The 14,796-nt window shown below is 44.0% G+C and overlaps 1 protein-coding gene across 5 annotated transcripts in view; it reads left to right on the forward strand.

The window, feature by feature from the left end:
- LOC139442138 (ras guanyl-releasing protein 3-like) overlaps window positions 1-14,796 on the forward strand; it is a 93,615-nt gene that overhangs the window by 63,605 nt on the left and 15,214 nt on the right. For 3 of the 5 annotated variants that reach the window (XM_071222937.1, XM_071222938.1, XM_071222939.1), the window contains 9 exons: window positions 200-297; window positions 997-1,177; window positions 2,128-2,208; window positions 3,107-3,208; window positions 4,271-4,386; window positions 5,101-5,239; window positions 5,964-6,000; window positions 6,269-6,361; window positions 7,811-8,019. In XM_071222937.1, the coding sequence (XP_071079038.1) occupies window positions 200-297; window positions 997-1,177; window positions 2,128-2,208; window positions 3,107-3,208; window positions 4,271-4,386; window positions 5,101-5,239; window positions 5,964-6,000; window positions 6,269-6,361; window positions 7,811-8,019 (1,056 nt within the window). Of the gene's footprint in view, window positions 1-199; window positions 298-996; window positions 1,178-2,127; window positions 2,209-3,106; window positions 3,209-4,270; window positions 4,387-5,100; window positions 5,240-5,963; window positions 6,001-6,268; window positions 6,362-7,810; window positions 8,020-13,095; window positions 13,125-14,796 lie in introns of all 5 variants that reach the window. The other 2 variants (XR_011651690.1, XM_071222940.1) reach the window with 1 other exon arrangement.

The following is a 14,796-nucleotide window of genomic DNA, read 5'->3' on the forward strand; positions in this document are numbered from 1 at the left end:
AATCTGACTGGCTTGTTCCATTACTTGATGCAAGAGTAGCCATGTTGTAACAACATCGGGGATTCCTCCTCATACATAGCCTAGTGTGACATCATTGTGACGACATTGTTAATCTTATCATGTAGATATTTTGAAATTGAGTGATTTACTGTGTCAAGCTTGATGTGAAATTTCAATGTTTTCTCTCCTCTCTTTCCAGATTTTAATAGAGTACACAGAACTGCTGTCTTCAAATAACAACTTCAGTAATTACAGGAAAATATATCACCAAGCAACAGGCTTTAAGATACCAATCTTGTAAGTACACACTTCCCTGTCTTCACCACAGAAGTACATCTACCGTACACCTACACATAGCCTAGCCTATGGCGTGACACGTCTCTGTCAAACCCTTATAGATACCAATAGTGAAGTGAGGATCTGCTGAACTGGCTGTAGAATTTAATTTCTCAAGTTCTATAATCAATCTATTTAGGCAACTGATACTGATACCATGATGTTGGAAGACCTACTGAAAGTGACTTGCTTCATGTTGTGCTTCAGGTTTGAATATTTATGTCTGCCTGATGTTTGTGGTAGGGAGCACAGATGGCCTAATGGTTTAAGATGCCCAAATTTGCAAGTGAATTTTAACTTTTTCACATAAGCCTTGCCAGGGAGATAACTCTTCCATGCCTGTTGCTACAACTTGTTAATGTTGTAGGAGGCATGCCCAAATGTTTGTTTTTTTGCAATGTCCTAAGTGGCTCTAATTTGTCTGCAGAAAGTGCAGCAGATGACATGATGTTAAAAGTTGTGAAAAATGTGAATATGTTTTGTACATGTACCAACCCAATCCGCCCTGAATTTTTTCGGATGTAATTTGTTAAAATAGAGTTTGGTCATTAAATGACGGTCATTTACCCGGAAGTTAGATTTGGTTATTCTTTGCATGTTTATGTAACTGTTGTGCATAGTGTAACTGAAATGGTAATGAAGCTGATGGTTTCTCTCCAGGGGGGTCCACTTGAAAGATCTCATCTCTCTGCACACGGCTCTCCCCGACAAGGTCGAAGGCAACCTCGTCAACTTCCGCAAGATGGCTCAACTCTCCCTCATCCTCACCGAGCTCACGCGCCTACAACGACAAGACAGCGACCCTGTTGATGCCAACATGGACTTAGTGAATACTTTGAGAGTAAGTAGCAAGATTTCCGTGACATGATGTTGTCTCAAGTTTCATGGTAGGGGGCCTAATAATGCAATCCTAGTGTTGAGACCTAAATTCTTTGACATTGACACAGGACATAATTTGGTCTGTGCCTGGTACAGGTACTTTTGACATTGACAAATGCTGTAAGATTTTACATTGAAATGTGATATACAACAGTACAGTTGGTACAATGTTTGAGACCCGTGAAGATCCGGGGTAGAATAGGTCTTCAGGAACCCATGCTTGCCATAAAAGGCAACTATGCTAGTCGTTAACAGTGACTAACGGGATCGGGTTGTCAGACTCGCTGACTTGGTTGATGCATGTCATCGATCCCAAATGTGTTGATCGATGCTTATGATGTCAATCACTGGATTGTCGGGTCCAGACTCGTTTATTCACAGACCTCTGTCATATAGCTGGAATATTGCTGAGTGTGGCGTAAAACAACCAACCAACCAACCAACCAACAATGTTTGAGCCTATCTTCACTGTCTGTCACTGCTGAAAGCTGCATATATCCCTACTGACTTATTCATGGGTATACCACCTCCCTGGTCTGCTGGTTAGAGCGTCTGCAAGGAGAGCGGAAAGTCAGTGGTTCGATCAATACGCTTAATACCAAAAGATGTTTAAAGATGGTACTTGTTGTTTCCTGCCTGGCACTCAGCATTAAGGGTATGACTTGTACAAGCAGTGATGCACATGCGTGCATTCTTGTCATTATCTAAGTGCAATAATCGTGCAAACGATGTTAAACCCCATGTCACTGAGTAAGCACCTGTCCGGTCTGTTTAACTGATCAGCACTGATCCACAGGCTTCAGTTTACAGAGTAGGAGTGTTCTTGACATTATCACAGACCCATCTCCAGCAAACTCATTCTGTAGGCAGGATACCTGGTACAATGTTGATGTCCGTGTTTCTCTCCTCCAGTTGTCCCTGGACCTCCATTACACAGAGGATGAGATATATGAGCTGTCTCTGGCCCGGGAACCCAGGGGATCCGTGTCCTCGGTGAGTAGCAACACACAACACGTGGAGTTGTCAGGGAAATAGTTTGTAGCAACACACAACACGTGGAGTTGTCAGGGAAATAGCTTGTAGCGACACACAACACATGGAGTTGTCAGGGAAATAGTTTGTAGCTACACACAACACATGGAGTTGTCAGGGAAATAGTTTGTAGCAACACGTAGAGTTGTCAGGGAAGTAGTTTGTAGCAACACGCAACATTGAAGATGTCAGAGAAATAGTTTGTAGCAACACACAACACATGGAGTTGTCAGGGAAATAGTTTGTAGCTACACACAACACATGGAGTTGTCAGGGAAATAGTTTGTAGCAACACGTAGAGTTGTCAGGGAAGTAGTTTGTAGCAACACGCAACATTGAAGATGTCAGAGAAATAGTTTGTAGCAACACACAACACATGGAGTTGTCAGGGAAATAGTTTGTAGCAACACACAACACGTGGAGTTGTCAGGGAAATAGTTTGTAGCAACACACAACATGTGGAGTTGTCAGGGAAATAGTTTGTAGCTACACACAACACATGGAGTTGTCAGGGAAATAGTTTGTAGCAACACACAACACATGGAGTTGTCAGGGAAATAGTTTGTAGCAACACAACACGTTGAGGTTTCAGGGTAATTGTTTCAGTTGTCAGGGAGGCGGTAGCAACAAATGATATCTGTATATGCCTGGGAAAGTTTTTTTTCGTATTAGAGACAATATTTTTGGATATGTTTTGTAAGAATTTAAATTTAATGGGTGAAAATCTTTATTAAATATTTATCACTACTAAAGGGAAATGCTACATGTTGACTTTGTATTGTGTGTGAAAAAAGTCATAATCAGCATTATTTATGTATTAAATTTTTCAAGTATTTACAAGAAATGGTTTCTCTTCTAGCCAACAACACCGACTAAGCCCGTAGTGTTTGCAGACTGGGTTGCCGGAGTTAAGCCCCCTGATCCCACCACCATCAACAAACATGTCCACGACATGGTGGAGGTAGGTGGCGCATTTGTCTCACTGACATTCCCTCCGTGTTTGCAATCAGTTGCATTTCATTATTGATCATTGTTAATTATAAGTTTGATCAAACTGATAAGTATTAGAATATTATAGATTATTTATAATTTGTCTGTATTCAGACTATAACAGAAGCTTATGTTGTTATTAGCATGATGAATTTTTGTGTAATTCCTACTGGTACTGTTAAGATAAATAGTGTTTCAACCATTATTATCAACATTGAATATTTGATAACATTTTCTCAACAATGGACACTTACAATCTGCATCAGTTAAGTGTAAATCCATCGCTGATAATAATGATACGGAAATACTGTTTTGTTACTGACAGTAAGGGTATGCGGTATTATTGGTATGTTGGTAAATTGAGGTTCATTCTTTGCACGATACACTTTACCCATCATTGAAGCAGTATACTGTACCCATCATTGAAGCAGTATACTGTACCCATCATTAAAGCAAGGTACCCATCATTGAAGCAGTATACTGTACCCATCATTAAAGCAAGGTACCCATCATTGAAGCAGTATACTGTACCTATCATTGAAGCAGTATACTGTACCCATCATTGAAGCAGTATACTGTACCTATCATTGATGCAGTATACTGTACCTATGATTGAAGCAGTACACTGTACCCATCATTGAAGCAGTATACTGTACTCATTATTGATGTGAGGTACCCATCATTGAAGCAGTATACTGTACCCATCATTGAAGCAAGGTACCCATCATTGAAGCAGTATACTGTACCCATCATTAAAGCAAGGTACCCATCATTGAAGCAGTATACTGTACCTATGATTGAAGCAGTATACTGTACCTATGATTGAAGCAGTATACTGTACCTATGATTGAAGCAGTATCCTGTATCTAAGATTGAAGCAGTCTATTGAAGCAGTATACTGTACCTATCATTGAAGCAGTATACTGTACCCATCATTGAAGCAGTATAGCCATCTGTAAAGAGCACTCGTCTATGAAGTCACGTCCACAAGGTTGAAGGTACTAATCATTTAAGGACTCTCATTTCATTTCAGGCTGTGTACAAAAACTATGACCATGACAGAGATGGGTTTATTTCTCACGCTGAATTTGAGGCCATCGCTGGCAACTTCCCTTTCATTGATTCCTTCTGTGTGCTGGACGCCGATCAGTAAGTCACAGGGGGTTGTTGTACATCACACAACAGAATGAACTGTGAAGAGAGTATGACAATAGGAGCATAAGGCTAAAAAAAATAATACCCTTGGTTCTCAGGCACCACCTGCATCATCTTTTCGCCACACGTTTCATTCTTATTTCCATTTTTTTTAAAAAGCCCAAAATCCTTAAGTATTCCCAGTCCAACGGTAATCAAATGTTGTATTCCAGTATTTTACTCATCAAGGAATACATTTATAAAGGCAGGCCCTTTCCCACTACTGTTTATTTGGTTACACATCTGTTTATTTGGTTACACATCTGTTTATTTGGTTACACATCTGTTTATTTGGTTACATACTAGTTTGAACAACCCAAAAAAAACAACAACAAAAACACCGCCCACATGCCCTATATTTTCAAAAGCCATGGTCTGAGAACCAATTATTTTATTTTTTATGCCTAACATATTGACAGAAAAATGCTGCTCAAAATAAGGCATCAGTGATGAAGGAAACGTTTAGGACTCTAAGGATCATGTCATGTCTGTCAACTAGCTTTTTATGTGAGTAAATGACATGCAGTGACAACTGTCAAGTTATTCAAATGACCAGTTGAAAAGTAAATCAATTCCATGTCTGTTGATGAATGTGCCCTAGAGCTGATTGGTTGACACTGGATATGGACTTTGTGTTCACATTGACACATTGAGTGTTCTGTGTTGTAGAGATGGAATGATAAGCAAGGAGGAAATGAAAACATACTTCATCCGAGCCAATTGCCATGCTGTGCGCAGTAGTTTCAAACACGCCTTCCACGAAACCACATACTTCAAACCTACCTTCTGTATCCACTGTACTGGGCTGGTGAGTCAACTGTCTGTACTTGTATGTCGGGAGTATGGACACTTGTATGTCGGGAATATGGACACTTGTATGTCGGAAATATGGACACTTGTATATGTCGGGAGTATGGACACTTGTTTGTCGAGGATTATGAACACCGTATGTCGGGAATATGGACACTTGTATGTCGAGGAAAATGGACACTTGTCTATGTTGGGGAATATGAACACTTGTATGTGGGGGAATATGGACACTGTCCTGTATATGTTGGGGAATATTGACACTTATATGTGGAGGAATATGGACACTTGTATGTGGAGGAATATGGACACTTGTATGTGGGGGAATATGGACACTGTCCTGTATATATTGGGGAATATGGACACTTGTATGTGGAGGAATATGGACACTTGTATGTGGAGGAATATGGACACTTGTATGTTGAGGAATATGGACACTTGTATGTCGAGGAATATGGACACTGTCTTGTCTATGTTAGGGACTATGGGCAGTTGCAACTGTAGTCCGCTAGTGTTGAGACAGTTGACACTTCTCACTGCGTTTGCATCTATGCTGCACATCAGATCATGGACCTATTTATTGAATTTCCTTTTCTTACACCCTGGAATATAGATACATGTATTTTATATTACGGAATTAACAGTGTCTACAGAATATTTGAGATTTTTGCCTGTCACACCCGAGAGTATTTCTGATTGTAACCATGGTAACTGTCTTCTTGCAGCTGTGGGGGTTAATCAAGCAGGGCTGGAAATGTAAAGGTAGGTTGTATGTACATACATTTACAGGAATTATGTTTTCCATGCAGACCATAAACAAATTATTTGAGATACTTGAAGTGACTCTTGCATGTACTTTCATGCCTATATCTATCTTTTGTACTAATAGGCCACTCTGAATGCTGTTTTAACATGGAATTTTTTGCTTGTGTTTAACTGTCTTCAATAAATAAAAATGTTCATGTATTGATGGATTTAAAATCATGAAACTGTGATATGTCGTTCACTCATGTCTCGCCTATGTTTCCAGACTGTGCAATCAATGCCCACAAACACTGCAAGGACTTGGTGGTGATGGAGTGTCGGAGCAAGGGACATAGGAGGACAGAGTCCATGTCGAACGGTAGGCGACCCATCAGTATACCCTCACTCACCAGTGGCTACCCACAAGTACACCCTCAACCCTCACTCACCAGTGGCTACCCACAAGTATACCCTCTACCCTCAATCACCAGTGGCCACCCACAAGTATACCCTCAACCCTCTATCACCAGTGGCTACCCACAAGTATACCCTCAACCCTCTATCACCAGTGGCCACCCACAAGTATACCCTCAACCCTCAATCACCAGTGGCCACCCACAAGTATACCCTCAACCCTCTATCACCAGTGGCCACCCACAAGTACACCCTCAACCCTCACTCACCAGTGGCTACCCATAAGTATACCCTCAACCCTCAATCACCAGTGGCTACCCACAAGTATACCCTCAACACTCAATCACCAGTGGCCACCCACAAGTATACCCTCAACACTCAATCACCAGTGGCTACCCATAAGTATACCCTCAACACTCACTCACCAGTGGCCACCCACAAGTACACCCTCAACCCTCACTCACCAGTGGCCACCCACAAGTACACCCTCAACCCTCACTCACCAGTGGCTACCCACAAGTATACCCTCAACACTCAATCACCAGTGGCCACCCACAAGTATACCCTCAACACTCAATCACCAGTGGCTACCCATAAGTATACCCTCAACACTCAATCACCAGTGGCCACCCACAAGTATACCCTCAACACTCAATCACCAGTGGCTACCCATAAGTACACCCTCAACCCTCACTCACCAGTGGCTACCCATAAGTATACCCTCAACCCTCACTCACCAGTGGCGTAGCTACGACATAGCACAAAACCCGTGAATATCGGGTTAGAATAGGTCCTCGGGAACCCATGCTTGCTGTAAAAGGCGACTGTGCTTGTCGTAAGAGACGACAAACAGGATTGAGTGGTCAGGGTTGCAGACTTGGTTGATGCATGTCATCATATCCCAATAGTGTGGATTGATGCTCATGATGTTAATCACTAGAATATTGCTGCGTGCAGCGTTAAACAACAAACAAAAAACGTAGCACATAAAAATGAGTGCTTGAAATCGTTTAAAAAAGATAACATGAAGGTTTTAAAAAGTACCATAGTGTGTTTTTCTTTCAGTCGTTTGTCAGAATTACCTGTGTGAAACTTGTCATTGATGAGTGTATGGATGTTGATGTGCTTGTTGCCATAGTTTCCGAGGACGTCTGGGGTTGGTCACAAGGGTCAAACTGTTAAGTCCAGAATGTGGTAGAGGTATCTTTGTGATATCTTTGTACAGACCTGCTTGTGTTTAGTGTGTGTTTGTTAAGTGTTTATGAATAATGTACTGTAACGTTTTTGCTTACAATTTGATTTGCCTTAGCCACACCTTTGCTCACAACGTCACCCCAGATATACATACTCACTTTATTGTTTATATAGGTGTACACCATCATGTTCATACTTCATGTTTATGTCTGACCTCCAGGTGTCGGGCCACATGACTTGACCTTAACGGCAAAATGGAAAATCTCCCAGCGTCACCGCAGAGCTCAAAACCTAAGCGCTAACCCCTCCCCACAACCTGAAATCCGAGTACTGCGTGAAGGTCGTCAGAGGTCTCACAGTGAGAGCCAGGACGGAGAGTTCTATGAGGGGAAGCCACTGATCTATGAGAGATTGATCAAAGCGGAAGAGGTAAGCCCCTGCCCGTGTTTGCTTGTCTGACGTGTGCTCCACTAGCTCTATGTGCGTTCACTGTTCTATAAGGTGATTATGTTTGTTAGTTGGTTTATGGAATTTTATTTTGTTCTCATAACCCCAGTTGGAAAAAAATTGAAAATCTGAACTGCACCCACAGGCACATGGACGTCGCCATTTTCCCGCCTAAATGACTACTATCAAAGGGCTGTAACTCTTTTTTGTCTATTTTGCGGTAATCACTTAGCTATGTATTTCAAATTTTGTAATGAAATCCCTATTCAATGCAAACTAACTTATTTTTTCTCTTTTTTTTCCGTTAGAATTTGCGGTATTAACAAAATATTTTTAAAATGTCATCGCAATTTTATTTTCATTTTGCTATTTTTCATGTTGGATCCGTAAACTGACAAGAAACTGAATCACCTAATAGTTCCAATATACTGCTTGTGTACAATGCCTTCTTCATTATGCCATTATGCCATGTATAATGTGTAACATGTCTGGTACAAGTTGTACTCGGGTTGAGTGGAGGTGTGGCTGCCCCACATGGTGTAACACTCACTGAGGTGATCCTCCCCTTCCTACCAGTAGTTGAGTGTAGTGTACATCATGTCTCGGTAGTGATCAGAGTGGAGGTGTGGCTGCCCCACATGGTGTAACACACACTGAGGTGATCCTCCCCTTCCTACCAGTAGTTGAGTGTAGTGTACATCATGTCTCGGTAGTGATCAGAGTGGAGGTGTGGCTGCCCCACATGGTGTAACACACACTGAGGTGATCCTCCCCTTCCTACCAGTAGTTGAGTGTAGTGTACATCATGTCTCGGTAGTGATCAGAGTGGAGGTGTGGCTGCCCCACATGGTGTAACACACACTGAGGTGATCCTCCCCTTCCTACCAGTAGTTGAGTGTAGTGTACATCATGTCTCGGTAGTGATCAGAGTGGAGGTGCGGCTTCCCCACATGGTGTAACACACACTGAGGTGATCCTCCCCTTCCTACCAGTAGTTGAGTGTAGTGTACATCATGTCTCGGTACTGATCAGAGTGGAGGTGCGGCTTCCCCACATGGTGTAACACACACTGAGGTGATCCTCCCCTTCCTACCAGTAGTTGAGTGTAGTGTTCATCATGTCTCGGTAGTGATCAGAGTGGAGGTGTGGCTGCCCCACATGGTGTAACACACACTGAGGTGATCCTCCCCTTCCTACCAGTAGTTGAGTGTAGCGTACATCATGTCTCGGTAGTGATCAGAGTGGAGGTGTGGCTGCCCCACATGGTGTAACACACACTGAGGTGATCCTCCCCTTCCTACCAGTAGTTGAGTGTAGTGTACATCATGTCTCGGTACTGATCAGAGTGGAGGTGCGGCTTCCCCACATGGTGTAACACACACTGAGGTGATCCTCCCCTTCCTACCAGTAGTTGAGTGTAGTGTACATCATGTCTCGGTAGTGATCAGAGTGGAGGTGTGGCTGCCCCACATGGTGTAACACACGCTGAGGTGATCCTCCCCTTCCTACCAGTAGTTGAGTGTAGTGTTCATCATGTCTCGGTAGTGATCAGAGTGGAGGTGCAGCTGCCCCACATGGTGTAACACACACTGAGGTGATCCTCCCCTTCCTACCAGTAGTTGAGTGTAGTGTACATCATGTCTCGGTAGTGATCAGAGTGGAGGTGTGGCTGCCCCACATGGTGTAACACACACTGAGGTGATCCTCCCCTTCCTACCAGTAGTTGAGTGTAGTGTACATCATGTCTCGGTAGTGATCAGAGTGGAGGTGCGGCTTCCCCACATGGTGTAACACACACTGAGGTGATCCTCCCCTTCCTACCAGTAGTTGAGTGTAGTGTACATCATGTCTCGGTACTGATCAGAGTGGAGGTGCGGCTTCCCCACATGGTGTAACACACACTGAGGTGATCCTCCCCTTCCTACCAGTAGTTGAGTGTAGTGTTCATCATGTCTCGGTAGTGATCAGAGTGGAGGTGTGGCTGCCCCACATGGTGTAACACACACTGAGGTGATCCTCCCCTTCCTACCAGTAGTTGAGTGTAGCGTACATCATGTCTCGGTAGTGATCAGAGTGGAGGTGTGGCTGCCCCACATGGTGTAACACACACTGAGGTGATCCTCCCCTTCCTACCAGTAGTTGAGTGTAGTGTACATCATGTCTCGGTACTGATCAGAGTGGAGGTGCGGCTTCCCCACATGGTGTAACACACACTGAGGTGATCCTCCCCTTCCTACCAGTAGTTGAGTGTAGTGTACATCATGTCTCGGTAGTGATCAGAGTGGAGGTGTGGCTGCCCCACATGGTGTAACACACGCTGAGGTGATCCTCCCCTTCCTACCAGTAGTTGAGTGTAGTGTTCATCATGTCTCGGTAGTGATCAGAGTGGAGGTGCAGCTGCCCCACATGGTGTAACACACACTGAGGTGATCCTCCCCTTCCTACCAGTAGTTGAGTGTAGTGTTCATCATGTCTCGGTAGTGATCAGAGTAGAGATGTGGCTGCCCCACATGGTGTAACACACACTGAGGTGATCCTCCCCTTCCTACCAGTAGTTGAGTGTAGTGTACATCATGTCTCGGTAGTGATCAGAGTGGAGGTGTGGCTGCCCCACATGGTGTAACACACACTGAGGTGATCCTCCCCTTCCTACCAGTAGTTGAGTGTAGTGTACATCATGTCTCGGTAGTGATCAGAGTGGAGGTGTGGCTGCCCCACATGGTGTAACACACACTGAGGTGATCCTCCCCTTCCTACCAGTAGTTGAGTGTAGTGTACATCATGTCTCGGTAGTGATCAGAGTGGAGGTGTGGCTGCCCCACATGGTGTAACACACACTGAGGTGATCCTCCCCTTCCTACCAGTAGTTGAGTGTAGTGTTCATCATGTCTCGGTAGTGATCAGAGTGGAGGTGTGGCTGCCCCACATGGTGTAACACACACTGAGGTGATCCTCCCCTTCCTACCAGTAGTTGAGTGTAGCGTACATCATGTCTCGGTAGTGATCAGAGTGGAGGTGCGGCTGCCCCACATGGTGTAACACACACTGAGGTGATCCTCCCCTTCCTACCAGTAGTTGAGTGTAGCGTACATCATGTCTCGGTAGTGATCAGAGTGGAGGTGTGGCTGCCCCACATGGTGTAACACACACTGAGGTGATCCTCCCCTTCCTACCAGTAGTTGAGTGTAGCGTACATCATGTCTCGGTAGTGATCAGAGTGGAGGTGCGGCTGCCCCACATGGTGTAACACACACTGAGGTGATCCTCCCCTTCCTACCAGTAGTTGAGTGTAGTGTACATCATGTCTCGGTAGTGATCAGAGTGGAGGTGTGGCTGCCCCACATGGTGTAACACACACTGAGGTGATCCTCCCCTTCCTACCAGTAGTTGAGTGTAGTGTACATCATGTTTCGGTACTGATCACATAGTGTCCTGTCATTGTACAGCCAGCTGTTGGGTGAACAGACAATATTTACCTAAAACTAATATTTACGTTAACATACAAAATTATTCATTTCCATTTTAGTTACGAAACAATTTGTTAATTCTCTTTCGGTTCATGGAATAAGAAATTGTAAAGATGGGAACATTTACGTCGGGATTAGTGGTAAACACATCTACATCGGGACTTGTTGGAGCTCACCTACATCAGGACTAGTGAAAGCCTTTGTTTGTCATACACAAGCCCAGGATTTTTCCCCCCACATGGGTACAGTGTGTGAGGCCATGGGTGTTCCTGCCGTGATATAGCTGGACATTTTATGACCTTACTCCCTCACTCTCTCAGGGTCACCTCTGATGGGATTATGTTAGAAAAGGTCCCCAAGCTTTGCTGACATTTTGGATTGGATTAATGGCTTGTGAGATGGGATAGTACTTGAATGGGTCACCTCTTAGAAAGACCAAGTGGACATGCAGCCTGTCAGTTGTACTGCTTCTCCCTCATGGGGAGTCCATGAATTGGTCCCCAAACCTATGCTGGTCGTAAGAAGCTTCAGAAGGTCAGACGAGGTGTCTGGGGTGCGTGTCATAGAACCCTGATGGCCTAGGACATTGCTCCTGATGTCTGCCACTGGATTGTCAGGTCCAGACTTGATTATTTGCAGACTGTTATTGGGCTATTGCCGTGTGTGGCGTTAGACATCAAACAGACAAACAGAAAGCTGCTTCAGCTGTGGATCAGCTTGCATGGGACTCTAACAGGCCACCATAATATAATGTTACTTCTTTACAAAGAACCCGGGCTGTGGAGTAGCTGAGTGGTTGAAGCATTTGCTCATCACACGGAAGGCCTAGTTTCAGTTCCCCTCATGGTACAATGTTTGGAGCCCATTTGTGGCGTCCACTGCCGTGATGTGCCTGGAATAGGAACATAAAACCATACTCGCTCACACATTACAAAAAGCAAAATTGTGGATTATCTTCTAAATTTCCATTTGTTGTATTATTGCCCTCTATTCACTCACTCAATCATCAATAGTCTCTGATATCGCAGTGTTCTGTCACTCCGCACAGGGCGGGTCAGTGCATTTCCACCATTAGTGAGTGAATGAGTGAGTATGGTTTTACTCCGCTTTTAGCAATATACCAGCAATATCAAGGCTGGGGACACCAGAAATGGGCTTCACACATTGTGCCCATGTCGGGAATCGAACCCGGGTCTTTGGCGTGATGAGCGAACGCTTCCCGACCACCCATTTCCACCATTAAGGAACAGACACACCCCATCCAATGAAGCTGGGCGGCATCAGGAAGCATTGTCACCAGTTGGGTGAATTTTGAAATGAGACAGTTGAAATGGTTTTCAGACGAAATTTGACCTTTGAGGAACACTTCAACTTTATTAAAAAGTATTTTTTCATATTTAATGAAGTAGAATTAAATTTTTGTATGTGTGACAGGTGATCTAAGTTTTTGGGAAATCAGTATCAGTTTGACTTGAATACGGCTGACAAATCCCTCGATGCTATTATTTTAATGCCAGTGCTGGAAACAAGAAGCGACTCCAGCAACATGTCTGTTGTGTGACTGTTGATGTTTTCTGTCTTCTTTTTGTAGAGCGGTTCAGATTCCGAAGAGGAGGTGCAGTAAGTTGCTAGCTCAGAGTTACCTCCCTTTGTTGGGTAGCCTCCGACTGAGCTGTTTCTTGATCGTAGATTTGCCACCTTTCTGAGTTGTGTAGTTGTTTCACCGCTGCCACCGGTTTCCACGCCCGTACATAGATGTGAACACTTGTATGCTTTTGCTTCTACATAGATCTCTACTGGGACGAGGAGAGCAGACCCAGTAGATGAATGTAGATCTCTTGTAGATGAATGTAGATCTCTTGTAGATGAATGTAGATCTCCACTGGGACGAGGAGAGAAGACCCAGTAGATGATCGTAGATCTCTTGTAGATGGCTGGATGCTGAGGTGTAGATGAACATTGATTAGGGAGGAGATTGGAGATGTTTGACTGTAGATGAATGTAGATCTCTTGGGGAGGGATGGTTAGACGAGATGTAGATGAATGTAGGTCTCTCTTGGGCAGGAGATGGGGGATAGTTAGATTTAGATGAATGTATATCCCTTGGGGAGGAGATGGGGGGATGGTTTAATGTAGATGAATGTAGATCTCTTGGGGAGGAGATGGGGGATGGTTAGATGTAGATGAATGTAGGTCTCTCTTGGGGAGGAGATGGGGGATAGTTAGATGTAGATGAATGTAGATCCCTTGGGGAGGAGATGGGGGGATGGTTTGATGTAGATGAATGTAGATCTCTCTTGGGGAGGAGCAGGGGGATAGTTAGATTTAGATGAATGTAGATCCCTTGGGGAGGAGATGGGGGGATGGTTTGATGTAGATGAATGTATATCCCTTGGGGAGGGATGGTTAGATGTAGATGAATGTAGATCTCTCTTTGGGAGGAGATGAGGGGGATGGTTAGATGTAGATGAACGTAGATCTCTTGGCCAGGAGATTATCGAATGAATAAGGTACAGTTGTTTGGATGGATTAGAGGCAGTTGATTGGATGGATTAGAGGCAGGTGATTGAATGGAAGAGTGGAAGGTGATTGGATGGATCAGAGGCGTGATTGGATGGATCAGAGGCAGGTGATTGGATGGATTAGAGGCTGTTGATTGGATAGATCAAGCAGAGGCAGGTTATTGAATGGAAGAGTGGAAGGTGATTGGATGGATCAGAGGCAGGTGGTTGGATGGATGAGCAGCAGGCGATTGTATGGATTAGTAGTAGGTAGTTGGCAGGGTTGCAGAAGTTCCTGATACGTAGGTACGTGGCCACACTACAACCTGGAGATTGCACTTCAGTACTCATACCACTCCCCTTTTATTTTGTTTCCGTACACATGGTTTCAACTTTTCTCAAAGAAGCGGTACTTGATTTAAGGCTACGGATTAGTTGTGACAGACAGATCCTCTGCGTAATTGAACATTCTGTAGGCAAGCAATATCGTATTTGGCTTTTTAGATACTTAACCATTGATTTGGCAAGTGTGTGGACAATATATTTGCACACCATGATAACCCTCAGGGATATGGGATCTGCATTTGGAATCTGTTCTACCTGTAAACTTCTTTGAGTATTTGGGGTGTCATTTGTTGCCATGGTGACATCCTGTCATCATCATCCCTCCTCAGTTGACTTTCTTCTTCCTCCACTTTACAAGAGAATTATTTACTAATTTTATTTCCTGTCCCCCCGCATTAGTTTCATCTTCAACTCTGTCATACCTACCTATCTAATATCTTTGTTAT

Source organism: Haliotis cracherodii, unplaced genomic scaffold (genome assembly GCF_022045235.1).
Source record: "Haliotis cracherodii isolate W230 unplaced genomic scaffold, xgHalCrac1.p SCAF_5, whole genome shotgun sequence".
Lineage (NCBI taxonomy): Eukaryota > Metazoa > Mollusca > Gastropoda > Lepetellida > Haliotidae > Haliotis > Haliotis cracherodii.